The sequence below is a fragment of the Microcaecilia unicolor genome, chromosome 5 (genome assembly GCF_901765095.1).
Source record: "Microcaecilia unicolor chromosome 5, aMicUni1.1, whole genome shotgun sequence".
Lineage (NCBI taxonomy): Eukaryota > Metazoa > Chordata > Amphibia > Gymnophiona > Siphonopidae > Microcaecilia > Microcaecilia unicolor.
In genome coordinates this window covers 137,102,514-137,116,719 of record NC_044035.1, presented here as the reverse complement: position 1 = coordinate 137,116,719, position 14,206 = coordinate 137,102,514, and the positions used below count along the sequence as shown (strand labels likewise).

Sequence of the window (14,206 nt, the reverse complement as noted above, 5' to 3'; positions counted from 1 at the left end):
GCCCCTGACGTGGCCCTTTTTGATTTGGATGCACTGCAGACAAACTGCATAGAAAAACATCTTTAAAATGTGTTTTGAAAATAGCGATGTGGACATTTTTGCAAGAAAAACATCCATCTACCGCTTTATAGACATTTTTCTGTTTCAAAAATGAACACTTTTATATACCAGTGGACATGCCATGACTTCCTGTTGGCTTAGCACTTAAATACATCAAATGAATATGATAACCAGTATTTTTTGTAACAAAGCGCAATGTTGATGTGAAAAACAAAGTAATTCCATCAAAGTGTGCAGTGAAGATACAGTGCATGGACAACTGTAAAAAAAAAGTTTCAGATCAAGGATTGTAATTTATATCCTGATTTTGCCAACAACTAATGAGATTCCTCAGAACAGCTACATCTATCATCAGTGTATCAGCCTCAAGCCAATACCTAGGCAGTTTGGGAATTAGATTGTGGAGCAATACTTCCATTGTTTCGGTAGCTTTCATCAAAATGACTGGATGACTCTACTACCCACAGCAGAAATTGCACATACAATAAATTATGCATGCATCCATCCATCCAGAAGATGCTACGTTTTGGCCAATGTGGCTTCCATCTAAGCTTTTATGCAAAGTGCCACATTCTAGTGCTTGCGACATGGGTTTGGGTTCAAGTCCAATTAAAACAAAATCAAGAGGAAGCCAAGAGTAATCTAAGGGGTCCTTTTACTAAGGTGCGCTGAAAAATGGCTTGCGGTAGTGTAGGTGAGGGTTTTGGGCACATACCGATTCATTTTTCAGTGCGCCTGTAAAAAAAGGCCTTTTCTATTTTTGCCAAAAATGGACGTGCGGCAAAATCAAAATTGCTGCGCATCCATTTTGGGTCTGAGACCTTTCCATCAGCCATTGACCTAGCAGTAAAGACTTACATGGTAACCGGGTGGTAATGACCTATGTGCATCTGAATTCAGATGCGCATATTGGACGCGCACCAAAAATGAAATTACCGTAAGAGCCACACGGCAGCCATGTGGTAACTCAATTTTGGCCTGAATTGGGCATGCGTAGATGCTTATGTGGTTTAGTAAAAGGGCCCCTAAATGTTCACGAAGACCACCTGCTGAGTGTACAACATTCCAATTTGAAACGGGGGATAAAATTTGTGTAGCAACCCAATACAGATGCTGCCCCATTTTACAGAGAACATAAAGACTGGAATTGAGACATCCAGGTCAGGACATGCTCAATTCTGGTGGTATTTTAGAAAATGATTCACCAATGTAGAGCCTTTTTAAAATGCCTGCAGAAATACATGTGTATTTACTGACATGTGTAGTGGGAGCATCCATTTAACAAATATACATGTGGAAAAAAATCAACAATGGAAACTTGGAAACTTACCCATGTAAGTGCCAACACTTACTCATGTTAGGTTTGAGCACCTAACACGTGTATATCAGCCATTAAACATTCAGAGAACATCTAGTTTATCATGTAGCTTTGCTAAAGCTTTATCATTGAGAAAACTGTTTCCAGATTTGCAGCAAAATCTATATTAATCCTGAATTTAAAGTTAATCAAAGTTTACTTATACTATCTACTAGACTGGGAGTCTGGAAGAATGTTTATGTGAATCAGCCCATAGCAATACAACTCAATACAAAAGAATTTATATTCCACTATATACCAACTAAGGATCAATGCGGATTACAAATTAAATTAAAAAAACTAGGCCATCACTAGGAAAAGAAATACTGTACATATGGTTATACATAGACCAATCAGAACCATCTCAATACCATACGCACAAAATTACATTAAATAAATAGAAAACAGATAAGCCTTTAACAATTTACAAAGGCATAAATACGATTCAACCAATCTGAACTCCAAAGGGAGGGAGTTCCAACATTGCAGTAAACAATAGATAAAACCAGAGGTATGATAGGACCCTTCACATACTTTACAGAAGGAAACTGCAGCAAACAACGATCCTTAAATCTAAGGGGACAAACTGTTGTTCCTACAGTAAATAACTCCACCAGATAATCTGGAACAAAACCATAGAATAATTTGTGGATATGTGTATAAAGCTTAAATGTACATTGTGTTTCTATAGGAAGCCAATGGAGAAAGTGCAGTAAAGGAGTGACACCCTTTTTAATCCTTCCAAGTCAGGGCCATGCCAACACAGTAAGTGGGGTAAGCACTGCAGGGGGGCGCCAGCCTCTGGAGGGCGCCGCCCAGGTCCGTTCACTTGCAAAATCATTTACCTGTAGTTGTGATTCTCCTCTCTCCCCTGCCCTTCCCCCTCCGCATCAGAAAGTGAAGGCAGCCCAGCAGTACTAACTGAGGCAGACACCTCTGCTGAAGTTGCTTAAAAGAATACGAGTGCTATATATGTCTTTGGTATGGGAACAACTTCTCATTCGGGGTGAGCTTGAAGTGAACAACATTCAAATTAAAGAGAACAGGTTTGGAGGGAGGTGTGCAAGTGAGACTGGGGAGAAATAAAAAATAAATAGTGTAATTGTTAAAATCTGTAAGTGGTTCAAAGTTTTTGGGGTTTTTTCTGAGCATCATGTACACCGAGAGGAGGGCATGATGTGTGCATAATTATCAGGTATTCTGGGTTAGCTACAGCTAAAAGCCATTTCATTGGCTGATGGTTTCAACAGTAGTTTCAAAGAGGAAGAGCTGGTAAGTGAAAATCTGATTGCTTTTTTTTAAGTTTTAAAAGTATTTGCATTCAAATCTAATTGCAGAATTCAGTTGCTGGGAGTCTGTACTTGGTTGTCATATACTCAGATTTGTTTAAATCATATGCAAATTAGTCCATTTTTGTGAGGTTCTCATTTGCATATTTATGGGTAAAAGGTGATGGAAATGTTTACAACCTTAATGTTAGGGCATGGCTTTGATCAAAACTGTTTAGTTTGATCCAAAAACAAAGAGTTTATCTAGTGTTTTTGACTAAAACTTCCCATTAGAGTGTCTGTATGTTAATCTGCATTCAAATAGAGCTCTCTGATTGGATGATCAGCTCCTGTTAGAAATCTGCCCGGGAACAGAGTGAGAGCAACTGATGGTTTGGCCAAGAGAGACATGCAGCTGTGAGCTCCGTGTGTGTAAGAATTGAAAGAGATAATTGTTGTTTGATCAAAGTTGACTGAAATTATAAACGAGTGCCTGATTATGTGGGGGGTGGGGGGGGGGCGCCAACTGATAGTCTGCAGGGGGCACCAGAGACCCTAGGCACGGCCCTGTTCCAAGTTGGTAAAAATTAATTGATATCCTGTCAGATTTGCTCCTGCAACAATTTGTTAAAAATGAATCAAGGGTGGGGAGGGCAGATTTGCACATACACCTGCTCCTTTAAAGGATAGGAGGCCTGGTCCGAAGTCTGCTAGTTTTCTATGGCTAAAGCAGGAAATACAAATATTACCAGCTGCTGCAAAACAGCATAACATTTACTGTTAGATTAACTAACAAGCAGTACTAGAGTACCACCAATTAATGAATCCTGTGGTAACTTTTTCTGCAGTTCAATAGCATACAAACATACTTTCTTATTGCAGGCTGATAAATAGAGGCCTAAATTTTGGAAAACAATGAAAATCTTTCTGTTTCAAACAGTCAGGGAGTGATAAAATTGACTGTCAAATTTATTTTAATTCTATTTTTCACTTAAGATATGCTGATGTCCTGACACCTTATACCAACTCTGTACCAGCTGTGATTGCAAAGGCGTCTGCCATCCATAATCCAATTATATATGCCATCACGCATCCTAAGTACAGGTGGGTCTTGACATTTTGCATTCTGTTACTGCTGGTAATATGAATTTATCAATTTGATCTTTTCCCTGGAAGGAAAAACAGAAATATATATTTATATCTGTGTATTTTATTCTTAAGACCAACTTTAAGAAAACATGCTACAGTAATAATAATTTTTTAAAAAGCCCACAAGTTAGTTTGCTTGCACAATTTTAAGAGTGCATTGCTCAATCAAGGATTTAATTTCCTGCAATTGTTTGAAAGAAAAAATAACCACAGAAGTAATTTTGGGACTTTTGGCAAAAAGGGATAAACATTGTGAGGCTAATATTCAGCAAGGCATCCAGGAAATAATTTAAAAAGTACAATCTAAACATGTCAACTTACATCTATATTTAGTGATACTATAGGGACAATTGTATGAAGCAGATGCTAAGAATAACAAGCCAGTTACATCCCTAAATGTTAAGAATATTAGGATATATACTCATATATACACACATGGGGGGAGGGGAATTCTATAAATGGAATTCAAAATTTAGCACTGGAAAAATTGGCACTATGCGTGATTATATAAAGAGCTCACACTCTTTATAGAGACATGCTTATGGCCGATTTCCCTCACCTATCTTTGGGCAACAGATTTACAGCTGCTGAAACCTGATGTAAATGCTGGCGCTCAAGTTAGGTGCGCTGAGGTCTTATTCTGTAACTACATGTGCAATGTTTTGGAATGCCCCTGACATGCCCATGGCCACACATCCTTTTGAGTAACACGCTAGTAGAGTTAGGCACCAAGCCTTATAGAATAGTGTGCAGCTAGATGCGCATGCAAATTTTAATGGCTGCCAATTAAGTTCAATAACAGTTGTTAACACCCAATTATTGATGTTAATTGGCTTGTTAGCCTATTCATTTGTGCGTGTATCTCAGGAGCACACCCAAATCTTGGCACGCAAATCAAGGCATCATATATAGAATTAGGAGGTAACCGCTTGGAAATATTTGCTGTCAATTAATATTGTGAGGTAATACTATGGAATTTTAATGGGGGAGTATATTATGCCAAAAGGCTAAAAATGATGGGGAGGGGAGTGGGTGAAGTGTGCTGGAAGAGTTTTGGTCACAGGGGAAGGTTATATTTCCAAAATAAGGAATCCCCAGTTATAAAGCAATTTTGGGGACCTGTGCAAGAGAAGGTCAAAAATGAACCCAGTTGGAGGTGCTTTTGGAGCCCAAAGCTTAGCTGTTTCTTTACCTCCCTCCAGAACTAGAAGAGAGGCTGCAGGCTAGTTGGCTACAAAACTAATGTTTCCTAGCAGGAGAGCTCTACTGGTCAACTGGAAGCAGGGCTTTTTTTGAGGGGGTACTTGGGGGTACTGAGTACCGGAACCTTTTCCATTGTCTGATAAAATTGACCCATGGACCCCAAGTTTTAATGAAAGAGCTCAGGCTCTACACACCAATTTTGCCTTGTCATAGATTCTGTGATTGGTTGCAGGGGGTCTGGCTATTGAGGGGTAGGTCACTTGGTGATCACCCCACCCTTGAAAGGTGGCCTAACATTTGACTACTGGCACCTTTTTTGCTAGAAAAAAACGCACTGACTGGTGGAAGTATCCAACACTGCCTGTAATGGAGAGATGGTGGTCTGATGTGTATTTTGTGATGAAGATGGAACTCCTATCAGTATAGGTACATGGGAGAAGGGAGAAAGTAAGAATGGTGTGGAAAAGAGAATGGTGTTGGAACCTCTCCTGCAGAGTCCAAGCTGCTAAAGACAGGTGGTATGACCAGACTTCAAGTAAGTGGGATGAAGTGAGGCACCCTTGGAGTCTGAAAGAGGGTGTAAGAGAACCCTAATCCTCCTCAAACACATTCCCCCATCTACATTAACAAAGCCAGAGCAGGGCAACCTAGCCAGCAGGGTAGAATCCTAATCAGGAAGTACAAAAGCCTGAGTTTAGAGAAAGTCAGTGAGGCCCACAGAGAAGGATCCAGCAGGATGATCCCTGGGATTATGAGGGATTTGAAGCTTTATATCCTGCAAGGTAGGAAAAGTTACTTTTTATTCCTTGCCAGTTCCTTCACTGGACCCTACCTGCCCTTCTAACTATCATCCCATCTCCCTCTCTTTCATTTCATAAATGAGCTAGCATCATAGTAAAACTTCTTGTTATGTTGTTTTAGTTTGATGAAGACCTTTGCCAGCAGTATAATAGCCTCCGAATCTGTCTTCATGAACTTGAAACTGAACTGTAACATTTTCACTCCTTCTTTCCTTGAAGTACATTTGATATTTTAGGAAATATATTGTATGGTATTAATGTATGAATGATTCTGAAACTGGGTACTCAGTTACAATGACAGATAGATAGAAAATACAACAATGACATTTTAATAAACAATTCAAGCAAAGTGAGTTGGTTGCTTCTGTCTTTTTTTTTGCACAATATTTGAATCAAGCCCGTAATGCTAATAATTTATCAAAACTGCACGAAGGAAGCATTCCCATTTCCTAGTTCTTTAGAAAGAATTAGGAGATCAAGAAAGGTTACCCTCCTCCCTACATCAGACCTCTTTACCAGCTTTTAAGGCTGAACTAAAAACATTTCTGTTTAAAGATGCATTTTATTAAACCTTCACTACCTACAGAGCACCCCAACAGCCTTCCCTGAATTACTTGAACATCCCTTTTGTTTTGTACCTCCCTTTCTTTTCCTTGACAAAATGGAGTTCTCCCACCTTCCCTCACTCTCTGTTGAATATCTATATGCACAAACTATCATTTCCTTACTTCCACTTGTTATTTTTGCTTTATAAGCCACCTAGATGGCACTGCCCGTTGGCTGCTTAGTAAATCCGAATAAACTTGAAACTTGATGCTCAAGTTTAAGAAACATGTCATTTGAGAACCTTATGAAATGACGGTTTGAAAAAAAAAAGTTTCCCTATGTGTAGAGAGGGTTGAAATCTTTTTCAATAAGGCCTAACTTGAGATGCCCTTAGTCAGTTTGCACTACAAACATGCCCAGAAAGGGTGGGTCAGACAGAAACATCACTTAGTTATACTAGCAATCAAATCAGTTTTTCATAATTCTCCCAAATTCATGCAAGATAGCTCATTAATATTAAAACATATCATTACAAATCATGTTCATACACATGATTTGTGGTAATCTCCACCTTTAACAGAAAAGGTTAATTACAGGGCGTGTAAGAAGCATGTTTGGGGCATGGAGTCTTTTTTTCATCATCTAGGAGAGGATGGGAGGGAAGGGGACATTGGTGCAGCCTATCCTAGTCTAAAGGTTAGACCAGCAGGCTAAGAACCAGAGGAACCCTGCTCAAATTCCACTGCAGCTCCTTGTGATCTTGGGCAAGTCACTCAACCTTCCATTGCTTAATACAAACTCACATTATAAGCCCTTCTGGTACAGAAAATACCCACCGTACCTGAATGTACACTACTTCAATGGCTTGCAGGCAGTGTATAAGAAATTAACTAACTAAATAAGACCTCACGTGACCCCCCAATGTGGATGGGGAAATTTGTCTCTAGATAACCCTTTAACTACATGAAAAAGAACAGAGGCCACCTGACCAGTAATTTGTGTATGGCTTCCCTTAACAAACACAAAGCAATTAACAGTATTTTCCCCAGGTCTTACCTCAACCCCTTCCTTTTAAAGAAACATCCCAGCAGTTTATAATCTCTTCCCCCAACCTCCTCTTGTATCTATTGTGCAAAATATTCAAGTTTTTAAACAGTGGTAAAATTGTAGATAATCATTGCCTTCTCTTGCAAGGTATTCCATCATATCTGTCCCGATACTGAGAAAACCCTTCTCCATGTTCTTCTTAACTGCATCTCTGCTACTTCCAGCATTCTTGGCAGTGCAAAAGGGTGGGCCACTGGAATCATGGCCCAACCAATATTTTACCCAACACTATAACAGAATCTAGAGAGCTTGGAGAGCAATGGAGTTTGGTTTCCATGGCCCCTCCAACAACAAAAAGTGTTCTACTGCCCTGCCTAGGATTATCAACAATGTTTACCTGGGACCTCTTATGTGAAGTCCACTGCAGCACCTCCTAGGGTGCTCCACTGCTCTGCTGGGATGTCTGTGTGGCCAGTCTACTAAGATTGCTGCCCCCCCCCCCAATATGTCCCAATGGCTTGTTATTGTGCGTTCTTGCCTTGGACTTTTTTTTTTCCAAAAATGATGACAAAAGAAAAATGCACTGAGCACAAAACGTCTAAGAAATGGATATTTTCAAAACAAAAATGTAGACATTTATCTGGTTCAAAAATCACTATGTTTAACACTTGATTTTTGGACGTTTTCAGCAAAATGTCCAAAGTTGGATTTAGACGTCATATTGAAAATGCTCCTCCACATCAAACACTGGTGATAGGTTAGTCAGCAATAGAATTGTTTATCTGTCTTCATCTATCTACCTAAGTAACTCATCCAATTATGATAGCAACACAACCTCAGTTCCACGGTATTAACTAAGGCCAGATTGCTAAGGGCCTATTAACTTATTCACCTCCATAAACTATGAGTTGGTGGGTTACCAACTTCTTAATGATCTTTCCTGGCAGATTTGAAATTGGTCTATAACTTGGCCTATAACTAGAGAGGACCCTTGAGTCTAAATTCTGTTTTTTCAGCAAAGCTTTTATAGTCACCTTTTTCAACTGGTCAGGAAAATGACCTTCCTAATAGGGAACATTTACTATACTGACCAATGTACCAGTGTTTCCTCCTCCACTAATCCTCTGATCAACCAGGATGGATAAGGATCTTCAGCCCCATATATAGGGTACATCCTCCACAAAACATTCTCCACAAATTTCTTTTCAACCAATCCAGACAACTTCCATACTTCGTCTCTCCTTCTACCACTGAAACACCGCTAATTTTTCCTCTGAGACTTCAAAAGCACCCCCTTTCCCCACCTCTACAATTCCAACTCTTGAAAAATCCATGACAGCCTCTTAGTTTCCCCTATTTTCAAGGTACACCAGCATTTCTCTTTTTTTCCTTGCATCTCTTTTCAAAACCCCTTATTATTCATAATTCCCTCTCCCCTCCATGATAGCTCTGCAGTGCCCCTGGTGTGCCAAAGCAAAACGTTTTGGTTCATTTTCAGTTCTTTTGGCCTTTTTTCCTGATTATTAGTTGTTTTTCAGTCCATTTTAATAAAAAATTTTTGTTGTGCATTAAAACATTTTAAAGTTGGCTAATCAATTTAACTTATGTTAATTCTAGGTTAATGTGTATTAAATCAATTTATCATGTATCAATTTTTTAGGGAACACTAATGAACCAAAGGCACATTAAGAAATGCACATCCCTACCATCGCTAGAGAGATTACCAACTTCCCTCAGCCAGATCAAAACTGATACTCACTCCCTGCAAGGCCTCTCACCTTTCCTCCTTTCATTTCCATTCTACTATCCTTTTCCCATAACAACCGAAGTTCCTTTCCCCCCATTCAATATATTCTCATAACACATAATTTCCTACTACCTACCAAGTCACAACCACCTACCTCCCAAGGACATTCAATATACATTAGCACCCCATCCAACAATCTCTCAGCATACTTATCACTCCCTGAAAACATGCAATAACTTTTATTTCCACAGAAAATATCAGGAACACCATCAACTTTTCTCTCTTTAGGCCTCACTAAGAGCCACTCTAATGAGTGTACCCTCTTTGGTTGCATCTCCTTTGGAGGTACATTTGCCAGCGGTGCACCCGTTGCCTAGTACCAGGTCAACCTTTCAAGCCAGTGACCTGGAAATGATGTCATCAGATAGGGCAGGCTGATGCAGCTGACTAATCCTCTTTGCAAACCTCCTTCTTGGTTGGTAATTTTGGCAATAGTACAGGTCAGAGAGCAGGCTCTCTAATCTTTCTAATCTTTCTGGTCCTGCAACAGTTGATGCACTTCCCGGTCCTATACTGGATCAACTGTTCAAGCCAACAGAAGAAAAGCAGTGGGTCTACAAACAACATACTCCAGGATACACACAATTTCAACCTGTTATTGAAAACCTGACATTTTGGCTGATGCCTGCATTGCTATGGAATACGCTTCAATTTCCACATGGAACTCTCAGCGCAATATATAGAGTCTGGAGGTATATGGAGTTACTTTCTCTGTCCCTAGTGGGCTTACAGTCTAAGGTGGTTTTGTACCTGAGGCAATGGAGGGTTCATTGACTTTGCTAAGGCTCACAAGGAACTCAGTTCCCCAGGTTCTCTCTCAGTTCACTGCACTAACCATTAGGCTACTCCTCCATTCCACTTTTAATGCAGTATTCACTAAGGGCCTTATTCTATAAAGGTTATACTCCTAAATTTATGCTCCTAAAATTTACGCTCCTAAATTAATGTCCCTAAATTATGAGCATAATCTATGATCCAAAATAGATTAAGCTAGTAATTTAAAATTTAGGAGCATAACCTTTATATTTATTTATTTATTGCATTTGTATCCCACATTTTCCCACCTCTTTGCAGGCTCAATGTGGCTTACAATACATCACGAGTGGTGCAACTATAATAGAGAATAGAAAAGGATCTTGGGCGACATGATAATGATAAAACATGATATTATTATAACAAGCAGATATTGTAAGATAGTTCTGAATTTATGTGGAGGAGTTGTGTATATTCATATTGGTTGGTCTTTGTGGTATGCCTTGTTAAAGAGATGGGTCTTTAGTAGTTTGCGAAAGTTTGTTAGTTTGTAGATCACCCTAAGCACTTTCCTCCAGATTCTATATAAGTCACCCAAATTTGGGTGCTCAGGGCAGATGCACTTGCAAATTAATTAGTTAATGAGCCATTAACAGTTATTGGTGTTAATTGGCACTAGTTTGGATTTACACATGCATCTGCCTATGTGCTATACTATAATGCTGCATGCCCAAAATATCTCCCATGCATCCCAAAATGGGGTATGGACATGGGGGGGAGGGTGGAATGGGCAGGTCAGGGGTGCTCTAAAAATTTCAGCACAGTGTTATAGAATACCGGGGTTGTGCGGTCAACTTGCACGCTAGGATTTACATCACATTTCAGCGGGCATAAGTCCTCATGCCCAAAGTTGACGCATCATAGTAACGTGAGTAACATAGTAGATGATGGCAGAAAAAGACCTGCACGGTCCATCCAGTCTGCCCAACAAGATAAACTCCTATGTGCTACTTTTTGTGTATACCTTACCTTGATTTGAATCTGCCATTTTCAGGGCACAGGCCGTAGAAGTCTGCCCAGCACTAGCCCCGCCTCCCACCACTGGCTCTGCCACCCAATCCTAGCATCAATAAAAGGCACTCAGCTTGAAGTGCTCTTTATAGAATAGCACATTGCACAGATTTTTTTCTGGCACCTACCTTTGAGCAAACAAGCATAGAAAAAAAATGTTTGGAGAATAACCGCAATTCCAGTAAATCATGTGAAAGTCAGGAATAACAGCACAGCGTCTATGTCCAAGATGGACTAACAACTGACATTTTTTTTTATCTTAATAGAGTTGTGACCCCTGAGGAAGGCACACTCCTGAAACACAGCCTATGTTGGGTCCGAACTGTTTATGCAACTTTCATTGGAGAATAAACTTTTAAATTTTGAAGACACTGGACTTCTGGTAGTTCTTGGAACTATTTTCTTCCAGTCTGTGCTTGTTTGCTTTGGAAGCATCCTACCTCCTTTTTTGTTTGACCTACTTTTGAGTGTCATTGACTCAGTCTGGGCCTTTACGCTGACGTTTTTAGCGTGTGTGTTAAATATACATGTGCTAAACACTAGACATGCCCATATGGGTATCTCTAACGTTTAGCGCACACATATTTAATTCATGCGCTAAAAACACTACCGCGCCTTTGTAAAAGACCCCCTAAAACAAATACTATGTTAAACTGAATCTACTAATGCATGTTAAAAATGTACCTTAACATTCATTTTTAATGCATTTTAAAAGCTAGGCCACTAAGTTTGTATATTTTATAGTATAGCATTCAGTATACAGAGGCCTTTTTTTTTTTTTACCTGTAGTTCTTGAGGTTCCCTAAGATTATATTTAGCTAAGTGACATGTGACCTGCACAAGCATTGCCTGTTTCCTTTTCTGAAGCTTCATTAGGTTACACAGCTTAGCACACCAGCATGTCTAGAATTTGCACACTGTGACCTTTTTAAGCTGTGCATCTGCATAGATACACTTAAACCTCAAGTCTCATACATGAGCAGCTCACATCACTTGTAAATTTATGAAGGGAAGCCTGAGGTTAATGAGACAGATGGTAAGCAGAGGGATGAAGAGGGTAGAGAAACTGACAGCAGAAGGGAGAAGAAAGAAGGAAGGAAGGAAGAGATTGACAGCAATATGGAAGGCGGGAGAGACCGAGTTAGAGTTTAGAGCATGCCAAAAATGTCAGATACTTAAGGAGACTTATAGCATATGTGACACAGAAAGAGAAAAACATGCAAGAAATCCAGGACAAAGGGCAAACACTAAATGGAACAGAAAAGAAATAATGAAAATAAACAGGAACAGAGAAAGAAACTAGTCAAAGACTAGGAACATACTAAGACTGGGAACATACTATATTTTTAAAAGATAACGATTCAGATATTCTAAATAAGTTCATCTAGTTGTCACATAACACTTCACACAGGGCACAAAAAATTATGGGACAACGCTGATAACAGCCGAGGAAAAGCAATTTGCTCTACCATTTATATTGCAGAATGAGTTCTACGAGAACAGATGCCCAAGAGGAGATCTGAATAACTCATTTGAGAGAGATTAAGTGATTCAGTAAAGTGCATCCACAAGCTTTGCTTTAATAGGAAGCAACCTCATTTCTCTAACAAATGATCCATAAGCAGATAAAAACTAATGTTGACAACTAGATTTCTAATATTTCTGTCTCTCATATGTTGCTTCTGGTTAATCTATACCACTCTCCTGGTTGTTTACAAGTTGCAATCTATTTTAAAATCCAGCTTATAGAATGTAATACTGTATTATCATTTTAGTCCAGTGTTTCCCAAGTCTGGTCCTTGAGTACCCCTTGCCAGTCAGGTTTTCAGGATATCCACAATCAGTGTGCATGAAAGAGATTTGCATATAATGGAGGCAGTGTATGCAAATTAAGTTCATATATATTCATTGTGGATATCCTGAAAACCTGACTGGCAAGGGGTACTCCATGACTGGACTTGGAAAACACTGCTTTAGTCCCCTGGAACTTGCAAAATCAAAGAATCAAAATTTGAGATTGAGACTACCTCCATCTATACACATTTTGATGTTTATAATCAATGTCATTGCATTTAACTTTTTGGAGTGTTTTTTTTAAGGATAGGAATTGACTAACTTTGTATTGCTTACCCGTTAGAATGGCTATTGCAAAGTATGTTCCTGGTCTTGGGTCTCTGTTCAAGGTGTCTCGTAAAGACTCCAAGTCTTATAGCAGTTATACATCTACCAAACGCTGTACTGTGTCCAGCCTGTCTTCTGATGTGAGTGGCCTACCCAAAGGGAAGAGGCAGAAGTCTTCAGTATCAGACAGTGAATCAGTAAGAGAACATCTTATCTCTTTCTAGGTCTTCTGGGCCTTGTGTCTTTTTAAATAATTTTATCTAATACTGCACCTATATTGTACTGATACATGTGACATGCTAGAACTTTGAAAATAGTGAGGCATATTTTCAAAGCACTTTGGGAGGCTAAGTTCCATATGTTTCTATGGAACTTTGGGAGGCTAAGTGCTTTGAAAATAAGCCTCATAGCACGCAGGATGTGATGAAAGCTGCAGCTAATTAAATGGTGCATGCCCAAAGCCTATGATCATCAATAATCAATGGGGTCAATATTCAAAGCGATTTAACTTCCGCCAGGGTCGCTTTACTCATACTACCCCTCTCCTCAAAACCCTTCACTGGCTCCCTATCCGTTTTCGCATCCTGTTCAAACTTCTTCTACTAACCTATAAATGTACTCACTCTGCTGCTCCCCAGTATCTCTCCACACTCGTCCTTCCCTTCACCCCTTCCCGTGCACTCCGCTCCATGGATAAATTCTTCTTATCTGCTCCCTTCTCCACTACTGCCAACTCCAGACTTTGCGCCTTCTGTCTCGCTGCACCCTACGCCTGGAATAAACTTCCTGAGCCCCTACGTCTTGCCCCATCCTTGGCCACCTTTAAATCTAGACTGAAAGCCCACCTCTTTAACATTGCTTTTGACTCATAACCACTTGTAACCACTCGCCTCCACCTACCCTCCTCTCTTTCTTCCCGTTCACATTAATTGATTTGATTTGCTTACTTTATTTATTTTTTGTCTATTAGATTGTAAGCTCTTTGAGCAGGGACTGTCTTTCTTCTATGTTTGTGCAGCACTGC

At 39.6% G+C, this 14,206-nt stretch overlaps 1 protein-coding gene across 1 annotated transcript in view; it reads left to right on the top strand.

Moving 5' to 3' along the window:
- OPN4 (opsin 4) overlaps positions 1-14,206 on the top strand; it is a 101,574-nt gene that overhangs the window by 52,985 nt on the left and 34,383 nt on the right. The window contains exons 8-9 of the mRNA XM_030204988.1: positions 3,682-3,789; positions 13,199-13,379. Of these exons, the coding sequence (XP_030060848.1) occupies positions 3,682-3,789; positions 13,199-13,379 (289 nt within the window). The remainder of the gene's footprint in view (positions 1-3,681; positions 3,790-13,198; positions 13,380-14,206) is intronic.